Source organism: Hemitrygon akajei, chromosome 1, assembly GCF_048418815.1.
Source record: "Hemitrygon akajei chromosome 1, sHemAka1.3, whole genome shotgun sequence".
NCBI classification, from domain to species: Eukaryota; Metazoa; Chordata; class Chondrichthyes; order Myliobatiformes; family Dasyatidae; genus Hemitrygon; species Hemitrygon akajei.
Window position 1 is genome coordinate 136489764 of NC_133124.1, and position 20687 is coordinate 136510450.

The 20687-nt window shown below is 41.5% G+C and overlaps 1 protein-coding gene across 1 annotated transcript in view; it reads right to left on the bottom strand.

The window, feature by feature from the left end:
* Nucleotides 1–4333: 4333 nt before the first annotated feature.
* lrp12 (low density lipoprotein receptor-related protein 12) overlaps nt 4334–20687 on the bottom strand; it is a 78449-nt gene continuing 62095 nt past the window's right edge. The window contains exons 6-7 of the mRNA XM_073052066.1: nt 16246–16378; nt 4334–5614 (exon numbers count right to left, since the gene is read on the bottom strand). Of these exons, the coding sequence (XP_072908167.1) occupies nt 4745–5614; nt 16246–16378 (1003 nt within the window). The 3' untranslated portion in view covers nt 4334–4744. The remainder of the gene's footprint in view (nt 5615–16245; nt 16379–20687) is intronic.

Below are 20687 nucleotides of genomic sequence, written 5' to 3' on the forward strand. Positions count from 1 at the left end.
ACGCTGGCTTGAAGGGCCGAATGGCCTACTCCTGCACCTATTGTCTATAAATGTTTATATTTCTATGCTAAACTGAGTGTTCTTTTAATCCTTAAAGTTCGAAGTTGTTCATCTTTAACTGAAACAGTGTAAAACATAATAAACAATTATTCTCATTGCTTATGAATGATGGGAATGCTCTTTAAAGTATAGTTATAAATTGATTTCTTTAACTTGAGCTTGTGATCAGATTGTTCTTTGTATAACCTGTTGATTCACAAAGAGACAAAGTCATCAATGCAAAAGTAAGAATTTATTTTCAAATCATATTAGGTGGTCATCTACTTTTAATACCTCAACACTTACAATTATTTAATCAATTCTCACGGAGTGGAAATAGTGGAAGAGTGCACAGAAAAGTGATGGGGGGTGGGGGAGAAAGAGGATATGGTTCTACTTAAAACAAAACCTGAAGAAGTTCAAAGTTCTAACGGAGTACATATACAACCCTGAGATTAGTTTTCTTGAAGGTATACTCCAAGAACCATAACAGAATCAATAAAAGACTGCACCCAACAAGATGGGCAAACAACTAATGTGTAAAAGACAACAAACTGTGCAATAAAAAACAGAAAAATAATAATAATAAATAAACAATAAGTAGGGAACATGAGATGAAGAGTTCTTGAAAGTGAGTCCATTGATTGTGGGAACATTTCAGTGTTGGGGTAAGTGAAGTTGGATTGAGATATCCTCAGTGGTTCTAGAGTATGATGGTGAAGAGTAATTATTGTTCATGAACCTGGTGGTGTGGGTCTTGGGTCTCCTGTAGCTTCTCCCGATGATAGCAGCGAGAAAAGAGCATGACCTGGGTGGTGGGGGTCCCTGATGATGGATGCTGCTTTCCTGTGACAGCGTTTCATGTAGATGTGCTCAAAGGAGAAGGCTTTATCTGTGATGTACTGGGTCATATCCTGTACTTTTTGTAGAATTCTCCATTCAAGAGCATTGGTGTTTCCATACCAAGCTGTGACGCATCCAGACAATATTCTCTCCACCACACACCTATAGAAGTTTAAGTATCAGATGTCATGCCGAATCTTCGCAAACTGCTCAGAAACTCACAATGCACCATCTCAACAGTATTGAAAATAATAAAGACATGTATATTCTATACGTGGCTCCCGAGTCTCAGCATTTAGCTAACCTCTAACTGATCTCTGAAATGTCCTGATAAGTTACTTAGTTGTAAGCACACTATCAGAACAAAACACAAGACTAAGATTGGATGGATCAACCTGCATCAGGTTAAGATTTGTACCCAATCCGGTACCTCTGCTAAGGATCTGTTTATTATGTACTTGGCAAAGCATTTAAAAAAATTGTCTACTAATCTATTGTAATCCACATTCATAAAACACTGTTTTCCCAGGACCTCTGGGCAGTAGTTTTGGTGTCCAAGTTAAACAGTAACTATTGCCATAACCACTTAATAAAACTTGCAAAAGAAAAATTACTTTTCCATTGATGTCTTTAGCACCTATGTTTTATATTTTATTTAGGCATGCAACACACTAAAAGGTCCTTACAGCCAAATAAGCCCGCGTTGCGACCAATTAACCTACTAATCCATAGGTCTTTGGGACGTAGTAGGAAATTGGAGCACACTGAGGAAACACATGCAGTCGCAGAGAAAACATACAAACTCCTCACAGGCAGCAGTGGGAATTGAACCCAGGGTGCTGGTGCTGTAAGGTGTTATGCTAACCACTGCACTACTATGCTGTCCGAGCATTAATGCAAGGAAGGCATTTTTTTATATATACATAAATGGATCAAAATTCTTTATTTATGGAGCTGAAGTCCTTAGTAACAGCTTATTCAATCCTGCTAAACTCCTAACCTGAGCTGGATTGATGAAGTAAATAAGATATACTATTTGATAACTTAGTTTTCCAGTTGCAAATAGCAGCAAAATGTGAAGCCAAGACCCATAAAATGGGTTTTTAAAACTTAGAGATATTTTTGTTCAACTTAAATATTCAAACAGTCCAAAATGATTAGATCAACAAAGGTGCCAATAAATTAATTTAGTAATATTTTAATAGCATTTTCAGGCTTGCATTCAAACTGATGAAGAAAATCAGTACAGTGGACTCCAGTTAATTGGGCCATTGGTTAATTGGGGCAGCTGCTTATTTGGGACAACTCTTAAAGAATAAAAACTAATCAAGAAAATAGCTGGAATTCCCTTTAAGAACACAAGAAATAGGAGCAGGAGTAGGCCATCTGGCCTGTTGAGCCTGCTCCGCCATTCAATAAGATCATGGCTGATCTGGTTATGGCTTCATCTGCACCTAACCTGCCTTTTCTCCCATAACCTTTAATTCCCCTACTGTGCAAAAAGTGTGTTTATTTGGGACATTATACCACTTAATTGAGGCAGAAGACAGTTGCCGAACAGTTTCTAACTAGAATCAAACACTTGCGTGGCTGTTAGACACTACACCATGCTTAGAGCAAACAGTTTTTAAATAGCGACAGTTGCATGAACCTGTGTTCGAAAAGCAATGAACCTGATAGTTGGAGAGAAATAAACAGCAAGACAATTCAGAACTGCTTTATGCATTGTTGTTTGAAATATTCAGGCTTTGTTGCTTTCACTACTTCACACAAGCTGCACTACTTTCACTACTTCAACTTTGGAACTATGAAGAATTTAAAAGTATCAACAATCATCTTGAATGTTACATTGAAAATTAAAATTTGGAGGATGTAATCATTGATAGTATTGTATGAAGACAGTCCATTATCTACACTAGGCGTCTGTGCTGATTTTGTTTACTTACTGTCAGAGAACATATCAGCATACACTGGATGAAATAATACAGACTTATAGTACCGTCATAGTATTGACAGTGTTCTAATTTGTTCTGTATTTCATTTAAGTACATAATGAAATTAAATGATAGTTCATCTTTTTTTAAAAATAGCCTTCATAAAATTTCTATGAAACTTTGGCCAATTGGGACAGCCACTTAATTGGGCCAAAATGTATTGGTTGGGTTAATTATCCCAATTAACTAGGATCAACTGTATTTGGATTTGAAGTCAGTGTCTGTTATCAACATTGCAGCCACATCCTGAGATGACTGAGAAATTCCTGGGTCCAACAAGCTTCTTGCTCACACTGGTATATCTGATTGGGATCAACTTCATCCATATTATTCATCCACCACAGTACACTTCCCTGGAGAAACTTCTCTTATTCAAAGTACATTTATTATCTAAGAATGTATGCAGTATATAACCCTGAGATTCATCTTCCCCACAGGCAGCCACGAAACAAAGAAATCCGTGGAACCCATTCAAAGAAAAACATCAACCCACCCCCCATGAGCAAGAAACAAATAGAGCAAATGGCAACAAGAACACAAAACACAAATCAAAAGAGTCCGCATTCAGTTCAGCTCAGTGTTCGTTATCTGCCCTGATTCATGTCACCCAAAATAGCAAAAAGACAAGGAGCAACTTGGAACTACAGAAAATCCACAGCCACAGACCCAGAACTTTGGAACCATCCTCCAACAGTATCGAGGGAGAAACTGTCACACGCAGACACTTTCCTCCAGCAGCAGTGAGCAAGAGGCTGGTATTCAGTGCCGAACACTCGCTCACCTTCCATGCTCATCCTGATGCTTTCAATCCTCCTCGACACTTTAATCGGTGAGTTGGCAAGAAATAGAGTCAATCATGGACTCTCAGCTTAATAGCCTCAAGGTTGCTCGCCTCCCGGACCTTCTCAGAAGCAGCAAAGTGCCAGATCACTCAATCGACCCGAAAACACATCCTAACTGTAGATCACAGGCTCCAACAGTACCAGAACCACATTTGAAAGGAATAGATGTAAAGGGCATGAAAGAAACAGTTTTATGGACCATTGGAGGATGTTGCCTAAGGTAGCAATGTTCACTGGCGATATCTTCTTCCAGAGAGAGGTTCCTGCATTCTCCTCTTTAAATATACCATTTACTGATTAATTTTGTTGGCTGTAAAACATGCATCGTTAATCATTGAAACAAATTTTTTTTTATATAAAAAGCCGCATTTCTCCTTTCAACTCATTGACTATCACAAGGCTGGTAACTTGTAAATGTTACTGAACGACTGGAATCTCAAACTGCAGTGCCAGTTATGAAATTTTTGCATAGCCAGAAGGATGTGATATGACACCATCACATATCCATCTTCAAATGACTATGTTATATTAGAAAAGGCAAAATGACATTGAACTAAAACATCTGCATAATCATATTGATACAAGGCAACCAAATGAAGGGAGTGAGAGAAAAAATTTCTTTCTGTAAAAGTGGATTTTTATTTGTTACATTACTTTTCATGTTCCAGATTCAATTTTCAGCGTATTTGTTAGAAATCATAAAACATGCAATTTGTGAAAAAGCAATAAATAAATAGGCAATATTTTTAGAAATAGCTAGGAAAAATGTTAATACAGAAATGAGTTATAATTTAGTTTCATTCTACACATTAAAATAAATTTAATACATATCCTAAATGTATAAGAAAAAAATCAAAAAATTGAATGAAACATGCATTGTCTCCCATAAACCAAAATAAACTGTAATAAATATTGTATCTGACAGTCACACAAATTTGGTTTCAAGTACCAAAAAAACTTAAAAGTCACAAGATGCACAGTACCGTCAGGAGCATAAATAAAATTAGTACTCATTGTATTGCACAGCTAGCAGACAAGCAAGGATTCATCATCACTGGCTTCATTCTTCAGCGTTGCTTCCAGACACGCATCGGGAACCTGGGCCGTATGTACAATCCCACAGTGCTCACAAGGCCCATCTCTACTGCTAGACTGTTCTCTATCAGGCATTAAAGCAGAGTGCTGCCTGATTCCTTGCACCCTTCCAGGGCTTGGCTCACCAACAGGTCTGCAACAGCCCCTCATGTCAATGTCTGATGCTGCATCAGAAATTGGAATTAATAATTCAACATCATCATCGTCGTCGTCATCCTCTCTTCCATTGACTCTAGTATCAAGTTGTCGCAAGGGACTCTGGTTCTGACGAGATGAACTTGATCTCCCGATGGAAAACCTCATCCATCGCAAACTCTGAGTCACTCTGCTCAGTGCACTGGTCAACTGCTGTCTCGCTGGACTAATGCTGGGCTGCTCTGAGGTTTCCAATTGTGAGGTAGGTACTTCTGCAGCCGTATTTATATGGTAACCAGATGAAATTCCACTTGCTCCTACAACAACTTCTACTGCTGTGGTGGGTGCAACCTTTTGAGGTAGAGGGACGACAAGCCCACCAACAGCACCAGGTATATCTCTCCGCTCACTGTCTCGATCTGCATCATCAGATTCAAATGTCATAAGTCTACGGTGTAGACTTTCTGATTCCCTTGTAACATTTTGCTCACCGGTAGGATCATCTCTATCTGTTGACACAAGCGCTAGAGACCCCGAATTCCTGGATCTTGTAAAACTGAAGATGCGATTCCATAAGTTAGATCGACTACTAGATGTAGAAGATCGAATGGAGGTTAGTCCAAGTTGTGACCTTACTGCTAATCGGAGGTTTTCCAAAATGGATGCCTAAAATTTAAATAAACAATATTAGGTTTAGCAGTATATCCAAATTTTAATTGTTATGGTTAATTGTACCACTCAGAATCTTCCAGACATTTTAAATTAGAGTGGAAAGTAGCAATTAAGGCAGCCTAAACAAATTGGGCAGCTATTTGCAAAAAAAAAACAAACAATAACAGAAATTTATATTGGTTTGCTGAATGAAAAGCATAATGGGGCACAAAACAAAATTATGTAAACATTCTCAATGATGGTCTCCTCCTGTAATGTTATTTATGCCATACCAATTGCATTCTGATTTTCTTTCAGCAATTCCTCTCACATACATTAAAAGCACTAATCAATCTTTCTTTCCTCTCAGTACCCCACCCACTGATCTGACACAGTTCAAAGCTACCATCAAAATTACATTAATGCAGATCTTTGAAGGTTCAGTGGAAAAACACAGCCGACCTTAACCATGTTGAGGTAATGTTCACCCATGTTTTTAAAATTTAATTTGTCTTTACTACTACCAGTTTTAGTGGATGGCTTTCTAAGGGTAAGCTGATTGTTACAGTCAAAGTGCAAATGATGGATGAGGTGAGTTAATACAATTGCACAAATCATTAATATTTTTAAATACAAGTCTTAAAAGAAAATGCTTGAAAAATAACAAAATACAACTTCACAAACACGAGGAAATCTGCAGATGCTGGAAATTCAAGCAATACACACAAAATGCTAGTGGAACGCAGCAGGCCAGGCAGCATCTATAGGAAGAAGCACAGTCGACTTTTCAGGCCGAGACCCTTCGTCAGGACTATCTGAAAGAAAAGATAGTAAGAGATTTGAAAGTGGGGGGGGGGGGGGGGGAAGATCTGAAATGATAGAAGACCGGAGGGGGTGGGATGAAGCTAAGAGCTGGGAAGGTGATTGGCAAAAGTGATACAGAGCTGGAGAAGGGAAAGGATCATGGGACAGGAGCACCAGAGGGAGATGGAGAACAGGCAAAGAATGATTGCGAGAGGGGCAGAGAAAATAAGGAAGAGAGAGAAAAAAGGGGGGAGAATAAATAAATCAGGGATGGGGTAAGAAGGGGAGGAGGGGCATTAACGGAAGTTAGAGAAATCAATGTTCATGCCATCAGGTTGGAGGCTACCCAGACGGAATACAAGGTGTTGTTCCTCCAACTTGAGTGTGGCTTCATCTCGACAGTAGGGCCATGGATAGACATATCAGAATGGGAATGGGACGTGGAATTAAAACGTGTGACCACTGGGAGATCCTGCTTTCTCTGGCGGACCGAGCGTAGGTGTTCAGCGAAACGGTCTCCCAGTCTGCGTCGGGTCTCACTAATATATAAAAGGCCACACCGGGAGCACGGGACACAGTATACCACACCAGCCGACTCACAGGTGATGTGTCGCCTCACCTGGAAGGACTGTCTGGGGCCTTGAATGGTGGTGAGGGAGGAAGTGTAAGGGCAGGTGTAGCACTTGTTCCGTTTACAAGGATAAGTGCCAGGAGGGAGATCGGTGGGAAGGGATGGGGGGGACGAGTGGACAAGGGAGTCGCGTAGGGAGCGATCCCTGTAGAAAGCAGAAAGAGGGGGAGGGAAAGATGTGCTTGGTAGTGGGATCCCGTTGGAGGTGGCGGAAATTACGGAGAATTATATGTTGGACCCGGAGGCTGGTGGGGTAGTAGGCGAAGACAAGGGGAACCCAATCCCGAGTGGGGTGGCAGGTGGATGGGGTGAGAGCAGATGTGCGTGAAATGGGAGAGATGTGTTTGAGAGCAGAGTTGATGGTGGAGGAAGGGAAGACCCTTTGTTTAAAAAAGGAAGACATCTCCTTCGTCCTGGAATGAAAAGCAGATGCGGCAGATCTCCTGAGAGCAGATGCGGCAGAGACGGAGGAATTGCAAGAAAAGGATGGCATTTTTGCAAGAGACAGGGTGGGATGAGGAATAGTCCAGGTAGCTGTGAGAGTCAGTAGGCTTATAGTAGATATCAGCAGATAAGCCGTCTCCAGAGATGGAGACAGAAAGATCAAGAAAGAGAGGGAAATACAACTTCAAACTGTTTTTCCAGTTTTCATATTTTAAATTCCCTTCATTGTTGAACTAAACAATCCTTTATAAAAACCTTTATAAACCTGCTGATAAGGGGGAGCTGTTGTTGTCTGGCATACTGACCTCTACCTGGCCGAGGCACAGCGACAACTCTCTGATACCTCCTCTTATTTACCCCTTGATCATGACCCCACTAAGGAGCACCAGGCCATTGTCTCCTATACCATCACCAACCTTATCAGCTCTGGGGATCTCCCATCCACTGCCACCAACCTCAGAGTTCCAACACCCTGCACTTCCCGTTTCTACCTCCTACCCAAGATCCACAAACCTGCCTGTCCAGGTAGACCTATTGTCTCAGCTTGCTCCTGCCCCACTGAACTCATTTCTGCATACCTTGACACTGTCTTATACCCCCTTGTTCAATCTCTTCCCACCTATGTTCGTGACACTTCTCATGCTTTGAATTTTTTCAATGATTTTAAGTTCCCTGGCCCCCACCGTCTTATTTTCACCATGGACGTCCAGTCCCTATATACCTCCATCCCCCACCGAGATGGTCTCGAAGTTCTTCGCTTTTTTTTTGGATTCCAGACCTAACCAATTCCCCTCTACCACCACTCTCCTCCGTCTAGCGGAATTAGTTCTTACTCTCAATAATTTCTCCTTTGGCTCCTCCCACTTCCTCTAAACCAAGGGTGTAGCCATGGGCACCCGCATGGGTCCCAGTTATGCCTGCATTTTTGTTGGCTTTGTGGAACAGTCCATGTTCCAAGGCTATACCGGTATCCATCCCCCTCTTTTCCTTCGCTACATCGACGACTGCATTGGCGCTGCCTCCTGCACGCATGCTGAACTCGTCGACTTCATTAACTTTGCCTTCAACTTTCACCCTGCCCTCAAATTTACCTGGTCCATTTCCGACACCTCCCTCCCCTTTCTTGATCTTTCTGTCTCCATCTCTGGAGACGGCCTATCTACTGACTACTATAAGCCTACAGACTCTCGCAGCTACCTGGACTATTCCTCTTCCCACCCTGTCTCTTGCAAAAAGGCTATCCCCTTCTCACAATTCCTCCGTCTCTGCCACATCTCTCAGGATGAGGCTTTTCATTCCAGGACGAAGGAGATGTCTTCCTTTCTTAAACAAAGGGGCTTCCCTTCGTCTACCATCAACTCTGCTCTCAAACGCATGTCTCCCATTTCACGCACATCTGCTCTCACCCCATCCACCCGCCACCCCACTCGGGATTGGGTTCCCCTTGTCCTTACCTACCACCCCACCAGCCTCCTGGTCCAACGTATAATTCTCCGTAACTTCCGCCACCTCCAACGGGATCCCACTACCAAACACATTTTTGCCTCCCCCTCCTTTCTGCTTTTCACAGGGATCGCTCCCTACGCGACTCCCTTGTCCACTCGTCCCCCCCATCCCTTCCCACCGATCTCCCTCCTGGCACTTATCCTTGTAAACGGAACAAGTGCTACACCTGCCCTTACACTTCCTCCCTCACCACCATTCAAGGCCCCAGACAGTCCTTCCAGGTGAGGCGACACATCACCTGTGAGTCGGCTGGTGTGGTATACTGTGTCCCGTGCTCCCGGTGTGGCCTTTTATATATTGGTGAGACCCGACGCAGACTGGGAGACCGTTTCGCTGAACACCTACGCTCGGTCCGCCAGAGAAAGCAGGATCTCCCAGTGGCGACACATTTTAATTCCACGTCCCATTCCCATTCTGATATGTCTATCCATGGCCCTACTGTCGAGATGAAGCCACACTCAAGTTGGAGGAACAACACCTTATATTCTGTCTGGATTTTCTTTCCTCTGTTCTCTAACTTCCGTTAATGCCCCTCCTCCCCTTCTTACCCCATCCCTGATTTATTTATTCTCCCCCCTTTTTTCTCTTCCTTTTTTTGCTCTGCCCCTCTCGCAATCACTCTTTGCCTGTTCTCCATCTCCCTCTGGTGCTCCCTTCCCCCCCCCTCCTTCTCCCTAGGCCTCCCGTCCCATGATCCTTTCCCTTCTCCAGCTCTGTATCCCTTTTGCCAATCACCTTTCCAGCTCTTAGCTTCATCCCTCCCCCTCCTGGCTTCTTCTATCATTTCAGATCTTCCCCCCACCCCCCACTTTCAAATCTCTTACTATCTTTCCTTTCGGTTAGTCCCGACGAAGGGTCTCGGCCCAAAACGTCGACAGCGCTTCTCCCTATAGATGCTGCCTGGCCTGCTGTGTTCCACCAGCATTTTGTGTGTGTTGTTTCAATTCCCAGCATCTGCAGATTTCCTCGTGTTTGCTCTTTATAAAACAGCTCTGTTTCATTTACAAAGAACAAAACTACATTGTTTCCACTGTTGTGTGGCATTCATTTAATCAAGACTGTTAGCTCTGCATCTTATTTAAATTATTTTCCACTTGTGGCATTGTTAATAAAATTAAAATAGAACTATAGTAATTTAAAGCAATACAGTCAGCCCTCCTTATCCGCGGGGGACTGGTTCCGGGACGCCCCGCGGACCAAAAAGCACAGATGCTCAAGTCCCTTAAATAAAATGGTGTAGTATTTGCATATAACCTACACGCATCCTCCCGTATACTTTAAATCATCTCTAGATTACTTATAATACCTAATACAATGGAAATGCTATGTAAATAGTTGTTACATTGTCTTGTTTAGGGAATAAGGACACTTTGGAGGAGGCTCAATAATACTAAAGTCAGGATCTGTGGAGGTTGAGGGCCGAGGCCCACTTTGGCAAGCGACATGCCACTTTTCAAAAGATCCAAGATTTCTACTTTCTCGGCGAGAGATAGCACTTTAGCCTTTGAAGAATTGCTTTGACCACTTAATTGCTTTATAGGAGCCATTTTTTCACAGGAACAGAGTAACAACTGAACGAGACGCGAGGTGAACAAAGCTCAAACAATGAGTGGTGGAAGAACACTTCCGGGTTTTCTCAATTTGCGGTTGGTTGAATCTGCACACGCGGAACCCGCGGATAAGGAGGGCCGACTATATTGTAAATACACCAAAAAATTAATAGGGAAGCAACTAAAAGAAAATGGCAAATAGACATGTGGTTTTAAAGAAGCAACAATATAAACTCTCCACTGTAAATACTAAACTTAATTTGGATAGTTTCAAAACTGATCCCAATACCCTAAATAGTTATGTGGTTTATAACTATTGCTTTATAATTATAGCTACTTTAGCTATCAGTAGCAAAAGATTTAGTTTTTTTAAAAAGAAATAATTAAAATAGGTTTAACAAATTATTTTATGTAAACTTGTTGCTGAATCAGAATAGCAAGCATTTTAACAAAAAAAAATCTATACAGGTTTGTTTTGTGCTTGTAAAGCTCAGTCTTTTTAAATATTAACTTTCTTCCCCTTTATCCTTGGTTATACAGCACGCTATGTTCTACCAAACCAGAGTTTGCCACATGAAATCTTGGGAAATAGTATGCTAAGCCCTATTATCACATTCCCATCCCTCCTTAGTCCACCATAGCATTCTGACATCTGAAATCTTAACTATTCTGATGCAATTAAATGGTGAAGGGAACAGGGGTAAAGAAAATCACCCAGATTCATTTTCTGTACAGGTATTAATACCAGGTGTTACGTACCCGTGACACGTGACAGTGGTACCCTTGTCACGTGACTGGGGTTGAAGTTATACTGGACATGAGGTAATGGTGGAGTGATGTCATTTTCCCGCCAGTAGAGGTCATGTGACAGGTTTTTTCTACAGGGTATAAAAGGAAGACCCACCCTGTCAGGTGGGGCAGTTCGTGGCTGGATTTGCCAAGATGACTTCATGTTACTGTGTGATTTAATGTGATGACGCAGTTTAGTTAAAAATGAAGTTTTGTTAATGCCTAAAGTTTAAAAGGTCAGAGCCAACGGTTTCTTTGCTAATGGAGAGTGAAGAGAAGAATCGATTTTCGATGGATTGACTTCGACTTTGTGTGATCCTCATTCGGAAGGATTTCGTTTACTATTCTCACGATAGTCTCCGCTGGAAAAAGCGGGAGATTGAGAATATTGTGGAAGGAAGGTCAGTCACTTTAAGTTGTTATATTTAATAAAATTCGACGTGGGAGTTCGACGCTGGGAATCGAAGGACATCGACGTGGAAGAGAATTTACATCGCTTTAAAAAGTCTCTCCTTTTAAAAGTACCGTGAGCTTTTGAACTGTCGGCATACCGTTCTTTGAACTGTTTTCATTCGGCAATTCGCTTTAGAGAACTGAGTTCTTTTCAATACTGCTTTAAAGACTGTTTGGGACTGCAACGCTATTAGGAACTGTTTGATTCAGCTGCCAGCAGCTGGTTTCGGGTCATTGTTTGGGTTTGTTTACTTTTGAAGGGGGTTTGTTATCAGTGTTTAATAAACGTGTTATTCGTTATAAAACCCCTTGCCTAACTCATCTATATTATTGTTGCCCGAATACGTAACACAGGATTTTCAAGGAATGGTGACAGTATACCCTAAGAAGGCAAGACAAGGTTAGAATGGGCCAAGTAATGCTAGTATCACTTCTATTCGTAGCCATCCTTAAAAAAAGAAACAGCATGATGGCTTTCACCCCAAAAAATAATTGTGAATTTAAATTATTTTTTTTTAAAAAATCAACCATTATCCCACCCATCACTAACATGCCTTTTGGTCAATCTACGCAAAAACTTACCTTCATTATGCAATATTCTGGCAAGCAGTACCCATTTCAGTAAAAAAAAATCATTTTTTCCTCTAGGACCCAATTGCCAACACGCAGGTCCCAATAAAGGAACCTTATAATATTCCTCAATCAGCACTAAACAGTTGCTTCCGTACAGCACTTCTGTATCCTTAGTAAGCAGACATTTGCTCCTTCCCCAACCCTTTCTCACCTCCAAAACATATCCAACTTTCCAAAATCCCAGACAGATTTCATTTTCTCCCCATTACTTAAAGAGACAGTACTACTGCACAGGAACAGTTGCTTCAGCTCACCTAGTCCATACTGACCTCATCTTCTGTCTAGTCCCATGTAACTGGATAATGTCCTTCCAAATCCCTCCCATCTGTATCTACTTATCCAAAGTTCTCATAAATATTACAAATGAATCTGCATCTGCCACTTCCACTGGCAGCTCATTCCATATTCACATTCTCCTCAAATTTGCCTTCAATTTTTCACCGTTCACCCTACACATATGACCTCTGGTTCATCCTGAGGGGAAAAAGCCTGCATGTATTCACCCTATCTATACCCCTTAATTTTGTATACCTCTATCAAATCTCCCCTCATTCTCCTATTTTCTAGGGAATGAAGTCCTAACCTAGTCAACCTTTCCCTGCAACTCAGATCAAGTCCCATCCTTTTAAATTCTCTCTGCACTCTTTCAAGCTTGTTTATATTTTTCCTGTAGGTTGGTAAGCAGAATTGCACACAATACTGTAAACCATGCCTCACCAACAACTTGTACAACTTCAACACAACATCCTAACTCCTGTCTCAATGCTCTGATTTACGAAGGTCAATGTGCTAAAGAGGTCTCTATATGATCATATCTACCTGCATCTCTATTTCCCGGCCCCTTTGTTCTACCGCATACCTCAAACCCCTACCATTCACTATCTTACCCCGGTTTGTCATCCCAATGTGCAACACCCCAGACTTAATCTGCATTAAATTCAATATGACACTTTTAAGCCCCTTTTCCTAGCTGGTCAACATCAGGCTGCAAGCTTTGATCACCTTTCTCATTGTCCACTACACAAAAGGGTCCTGCCAAAGGGTTTTGACCAGAAACATCAACTATACTCTTTTCCATAGATGCTGCCTGACCTGCTGAGCTCTTCCAGCAATTTTTGTGTGTTGCTGACTATCCCTAATAAGGCTCTGTCTATCCTAATGCTTATACATGCTGTGCCTTAGAATGCCTTCTAATAATTTACCTACAACTGACATCAGGTTCACCAGCCTATAATTTCCTAGCTCATTCTTAGAGCTGTTCTTAAAACAATGGAACAATATTAGTTATCAAGTCCTTCTGCACCTCACCCATGGCTAAAGACAGTTTAAATATCTCTGCAGGAGTCCCTGCAATTCCTGCACTAGCCTCCCACATGATCTGACAGATCACCTTGCAAGATCCTGCGGATTTATCCATCCTAATTCACCTAAAGAGAGCCAGCACTTCCTCTTCTGTAATCCAGATATGGTCTGTGATCTGCTTTGCTTTAGCTCTATAGTCTCCTGAGTGAAAAATATCTCCCCCGTCTTTTTCGGCTCCATGCATAGATAACCACACTGATCTTCTGGAGGATCAATTTTGTTCCCTGCTCTCCTCCTGCTCTTAATATAGATATTGAAACCACTGAGATTCTCTGCTTTGTCTGCAAGGGTTAAAAGTGTCCTCTGTTAACTCTCCTGGTTTGCCTCAAGTGTTCCCTTGCATTTCTTATACTCAAGTTCCTCAATTGATCCTAACTACAAATGCATTTTCCTCTTTTTCTTTACCAGGGCCTCGATGTCCCTGAATAACCAAGGGTCCCTAAACTTGTCAGTCTTGGGGTTTACTCTAACAGTAACTTAACAATTCTGTGCTCTTAGTTATTCACTTTTGAAAGCCTCCCACTTAGCAAGCATCTTTTTGCTGAATCATGCCTGCCAAATCCTTTCTGACATCATCAAAATTGGCCTACATAAAGTATATTGCAGATGCTGTGGTCAAATCAACACGTACAAACAAGCTGGATGAACTCAGCAGGTCTCGACCCAAAACGTTGATTGCTTCTTTCAATGGATGCTGCCCGACCTGCTGAGTTCATCCAGCTTGTTTGTACGTGTTGATCAAAATTGGCCTGATTCCAACTTAGAACCTCAACTCAAGGATCAGTCCTATACTTCACTAATTGAATTATGACCACTAGATCCAGTGTTTCCCCTACACAGTTCACTGTAGCTTGTCTTACTCGTGCCCTTAGAGGAGTAACAGAAATCCAATATCATGCTCTCTCTAGTTGGGACCTCTACATTGAAATAGGAAACTTTCCTCAACACACTTCACAGACTCAATCCCATCTAATCCTTTTATTTCTCCTCTATTTGTTTGGTTTTCAATTGCCATTCCATTATCCGGTTTAGTTTGACTGATTGGCTGTATTTGGCCTAGTTATCTGGTGTTCAAAGTGACAGGAAATGGGCTAGATTTATTAACAATATTGACAGGTTTTCATTTTATAATAGTACCTGCAATCTACAACCTCCTTATCTGAACTCCTTTCGTGATCGATGTCTCCCTCCATGGCCCCACCTTTACCCAATATCAAAGTGTCTGTAAGCAGCACCATGATAGGTTCAGATATTGGGTATGCAACATGACAAACCAAATATTTGCTAATATATAATGCTAATCACTTTATTTTCACATTACCACATGCCAGTATAGTCACTTATACTGTTGAAGGCACAACAGTTAATTTGAGATTTTACATGAGAGCATTGTGTTATTGAATGGAAAATGTCTGATTAATGCTGGATTAACTTCTTCAGATGCACTGGACTGTCAAACTAATTTTCCTTATTCTCAAGATTTCTGGATGATTTAAACCTGTAACTTGCCCATTCAGAAGGGAAATTAATTTGCAGAGGAGAGATTATATTAAAAGGTGATACAAACCTAAATGGCTGCCTCCTGTACTATAACAATTCTATGATTCTAAGCTACCTCCTGGCACTAGTTCAAAATCTTTCAAATTAATCCTGACATCAGGTGGGAGAAGCTAAACCAATAGCTGAAGCCAATATTACAGATCTCTTGGAGTACCGATGCAGGGTTTCAACCAAAACATCAACAATTCCCTTCCTCCCACTAAGTTCTTCAAGCAGACTGTTTGTGACTCAATGGTCCCTTTCTTGGGAATGTAATAAATTTTCCCCTGACCAAATCCATGTTTGAAATAGGGGTTATGCCAATTCAGAATGATCTTGGTTTGCCAATGACTTTTCACCCTCAGCCTTATGACCAATTTTATCATGCTGTCGGCATCCCTATCACCCAGGTTCGAAACTAAGCAAGCTAGTAGAATCAAGCACGACCCAGTTCTTGATTAACATGACCATGCCATAACACCCCCAACCCCAATTCACATGCAAATAAAGCCACTCATTAATAATTCTCTTATATCTGAAATCCTCTCCATCTCATCATCAGTTGCCCTTTATTATCCTATACCGATAATCAGGATGGAACCAATCCCTGATGGGGTTGTGATAACTAGTGTAGGTAACTAGCAATAAGAACAGTGACTAAATACATATTAATTAGGCAACGCACAGATCTAGTGTAAAAAAAAATGACCCTCGGTCCCAGTGATGCTTAATTACACAGTTCATTATGACCACTGGTTTACAATCAAACTCATCTCAAAGTCTTCCAAGGATTACAAATAAGATCATGATTCATATTATTAGAATCAAAGGTAGGCTTTTATAGCCTTTAATTTTATTCATATACATTATAACTGAAACAGCACAGCTTACAGCTGCAATGTGTAAATACAAATAAGAATCAGTTAAGATATTACCTGACTTGATGAACACACTGGGAAATCTTCCACTGGAGGAATCAAGCCTTGTGCAATCAACTGACCATAGGAGGGTGGAGCCTCCCTTCGTAGCAGTTCTGCTTCAACTCTTGATAAATGGGTTTCAAAAGACCTTACAAACATAATAAAAAAAAAACAACTGAGTTCTTCTCAAAGTGGCACAAAAGAGCAGCAGTTACAGATCAGTTCTCAGAATCATATTTATTGTCACTGACATAAATCATAAAATTCGTTGTTTTGTGACTGCAGTACAGTGCAGGAATGACAAATTACAAGTTACAATAAGAATAAATAGATATTGCAAAAGAGAAATTGTGAGGTAATGTTCATGGGTTCTTTAGAAGCTCTTCTTGTAACATCAAATGAGGGCCTTCAGGATGTTTACCATGATGGCACGAGAGGAGGGCATGTCCTGGATGGTGAGTCTTTAATGATGAATGCCACCCGGACTACAACCATCTGAAACCTCTTACAATCCTGTGTTCTAGCACCTCCATACCAGACAGTGAAGTAACCAGTTAGAACGCTCTCCACAACAATACATCTGTAGAAATTTGCTAGTCTTTGTGACATACCAAATCTCCTCAAACTCCTAATGAAGAATAACTGCTAGCATACCTTCATCCTGATTGTATCAATATAGCAGGTCTAGCATAGATCTTAAGGTTGTTATAGCCAGGGGTTAAGCTCCCACTACCTATTAAATGCTCCCATGGTATGCACCGCAAATAGCCTCTGACAACCAAGTCCAGCTCCTGGCTTTCACAAGTGGCTTCACCTCTATTCCCGGCGGAACCATTTCTACTGATAGAAGGGGCAAAGGCGGGTTACTGGTACCTTAAAACCAGTCGCTTTGGATAAATGAGGCTTGTCAGCCATGGTTGGCAGCTCATCTAGGAGGAGGAAAACTGATCTCAAACCTCTACTGCCTTGCGGCTATACCTACTTATGGGGAAAGCTTCAGGAGTACGCCCCGAGGGAAAAAATCTGAAGCTGGAGTCCCTAAAGCAGTCCTACATCAAGCTCAATGCTGAATGGCAATTCCTGCAAAGCTGCTGGCACCAAACTGTATCAGCTCTGCCATTTCCTTTGGGTTCATCGGATGCATGGAGAGGAAAAGATAGCTACATGGGCAAAGGCTTGCTCTCCATATTGTACTGCCAGGCTGGCACATCTAGATAGGTATGATGCAACATCCATGGTCAACCTTCACTGACAGAGGCCTCACTCAGCATAGATGTTGGCACTCAGGAACTCACCTTTTCCACTGAAGACTGGTGCATGTTTTCCCAACTCCTCTTTCCTGTGTCCATACATCAGTTGCTGGTTTTGGTCTTGCTAACATGAATTGCAAGGTTATTGTTGCAACACCACTTGACCAGCTGATCTTATTTGCTCCTGTATGCTGTGTTGCCATTGAGATTCCGCCAACAACCGTGGATGGCGTTTGAGCCATCTGTGAGGTGCACCCATGTTGTTTACCAGTGAGAAGGAAGTTTTATTGCTGATCTGCACCAACTATGGTCCCCAGATGAGGAAGCCAAGGATCCATTTGCAGAAGGAGGCACAGATTTTGAAGCTTGTTGATTAATATTGAGGGGATGATTGTGTTAAACACTGAGTTTTAATCAATTAGCAATACCTACATCAGGCTGATGTTTATGTATAGGTGGTCTAAAGCCCAGTGGAGAGCCAGTGAGATTGCATCCAATGTAGACCTGTTGTGGCAATAGGCAACTGTAGCGTGTCCATGCCTCTGCTTAGAACGGAGTAAATACTAACAATCGACATCTCAAAGCACTTCATCACAGTAAGGGTGAGAGCTACTGGGTGATAGTCTTGAGGAAGTTCACCACGTTCCTCTTGGGCACTGTGAAGTTTCATCCTCTTGAAGGATGTTCTGGCATCAACTTCTGAGACAAAGATCATAGAGGAACCTAGGGCTGTGCTGGAACATTGATGATAAAAGTCCCATCCCTTTTAATGTCTACATTTACTGAGAGGTAGCTCTGAACTTATAGTGTGCATGGTTCAGGTCTTTTATCATTGGAGGATGGTTTTGTACCACTGTAGCAAGGTTAGTAGATAGTAGCTGGTTTGCTTTACAGATGCGAACTGCAAGGCTCATTATTTTGTACTGGTCAATGACTTGCAGATACGTGTCAGTAACCTTAGATCTAGACAAGAACATTCACATAGGCTGAACAATGTCTCATTTACCCTGTAGATTAGCTCCATTTCAGCACAAAGCTTATTGGAGGTGATATGCAACATGACTGCAAGGAACAATGGAGCAATGACACTGCCTTGCCTGATACCCAACTGCACAGTGATTGATCTTGCATAACCGTCATGAAACAAACTTCATATTCACAAGGCCATATCATCCTTCAAGCCTGCCTCTGCAATTCAGTATGATCATGACCAATGTGCCTAGACCTCAATTCCCCAAACTTTCAAAATTTTATCTACTTCCTCTTCAAATATCTCTGGTGATCTATCCAGACTCCATCTGGGGTACAGAATTCCAGAGATTCACCAGTCTGTGAGGAAACAATCTCATGGACTCACACTTGTCACAATCCCCCTTGCTGAGACTCTGCCAGCAGTAGGAACATCACATCATAGTTCCTGTTATGCCCCCATTAAGATTTTATCTTACTGAAACAACACTCCTTAATCTTTTAAAATCCAAAGAATACAAGTCTAACCAGTAACAGTTGTTAGGACAACTCTTCAGGATAGGAATCAGCATATTGAATCTCTTCCAAACTGCCTCCAATGCTTGCTTGTATGCTTAAATTGCAATAATGCAGTATTTAATCATTAGAAATCCTGATTTGGTACCCAGTACATTCATTAGTCAATTAAGCCCTCATCATCACACATCTGAGTGTTTACAAGGTCAGTTTTGCCTTGCTGGGTGTAAGGGTCAGAGCTGGAGATGAGAACACCATACAAGCTGAAACTCACTGTGTTCCACTTATGCTCCCTTTAAACTCCCTTATGGATGTTGTTTGTCATTTTCTTCAAAAACATTGATAGTTTTTTTTTTAATGTGACAAACAACATCCAGTAGTTTGGAAAATCTGCCAGTCTGACACACCAAAGTCCTGACAGTGACATCTTATTGAAGATTTATACAAGCAAAGATGTATGCAGTACTCCTGGTGTGGTCTCAACAATACCCCATACAACTGCAATAGTTACCTCTATTATTACATTTCAAACCCCTGCCACTTCTTGTTTTAGTTATTTGTTGCTTCTGCATTGCAATTTGCTTTTCATGCATAAAAACATCAAGCTTGCTCTTAGTTAACAGCATCTTTTCACCTATTCTCATGTAATCTCAGATTTGGATACCTAACACTCTAATTCCTCCTCGATAAATATTGATAGTGAATAATCAAGAGCCTAAGACCATTATTGAAACACTGTCATTCTCATTTCCGCCCCCCCCAGCTTGAAGACCCATTTATTCTGACTTTATCATCTAAGTAACAGCAAGACTTTAATCAATGTTAATACACTATTTTGTGCTCCAGCCTTTTACATTTCACACATGCTCTCTGAAAATCCAAATACACCACAGCTCTATTGGTTTAGCTTGCTATATCCTTAACAAACTCGAGCAAGAAAAGGAGGTCTGCAGACAGCCAAATTTGTGAAGGATGCTTCATATTTCCTTCAATTGTGAAAATGAAAGGCTTTTGCAGGGTCATGAAAGGCCACCCAAATAGTTTATTTCCTCTCTGTACCAGTCAGAGATGTCACCTGGTGAAGATCACATCCATTGTGTCTGTAGATGGATGGAATTCACAAAGCAATTTGGAAAGCAGCTCCTTGCTATCTGATCAAAACAGTTTAGGATAGCCAGGTGGTAGTCAAGGGAGAGTCTCCTCTGTAGCAACAACTCATTTATTTCCAGTCCAGAGCAAGGACACAATTACGGCATCTCTGACAACCCCTGGAACATTTTCTTCTTCCCAAATAGAGAAGGTACAAGCCACCAGCACATTCTTTTCTAGAAGGGTTAATCAGCCAACTTATGCTTCCCAGGTTGCCCCAAAGTCTTTGAGGACTTGACTCCAGGCATTAACCTTTTGATCTCTTTTACCTCCTCTCATTTCCTTGATTCTGCTTGATAACTGAGACCTCAGCTAGTTCATAAGCCTTTTTCAGCTCCCTTCTCATATCACATACTTTTCCCACATTTCGCTGAGGTCAGGATACAAGTTAAAGGGTTGCTGTCTGTCCTCACCTCGGACTTGGCAGCATAAGTCACTTAGCTTATCCACACAGTCCATTTCAATGTCAGGAACTCCAATTTGTGCATGGGGTAGATCCACTTGGAGGATGACAGACTCTGGCTGACAAATGCGGCAGGTCTCAACCCTGTGCCCTGATCCTGATACAGAACA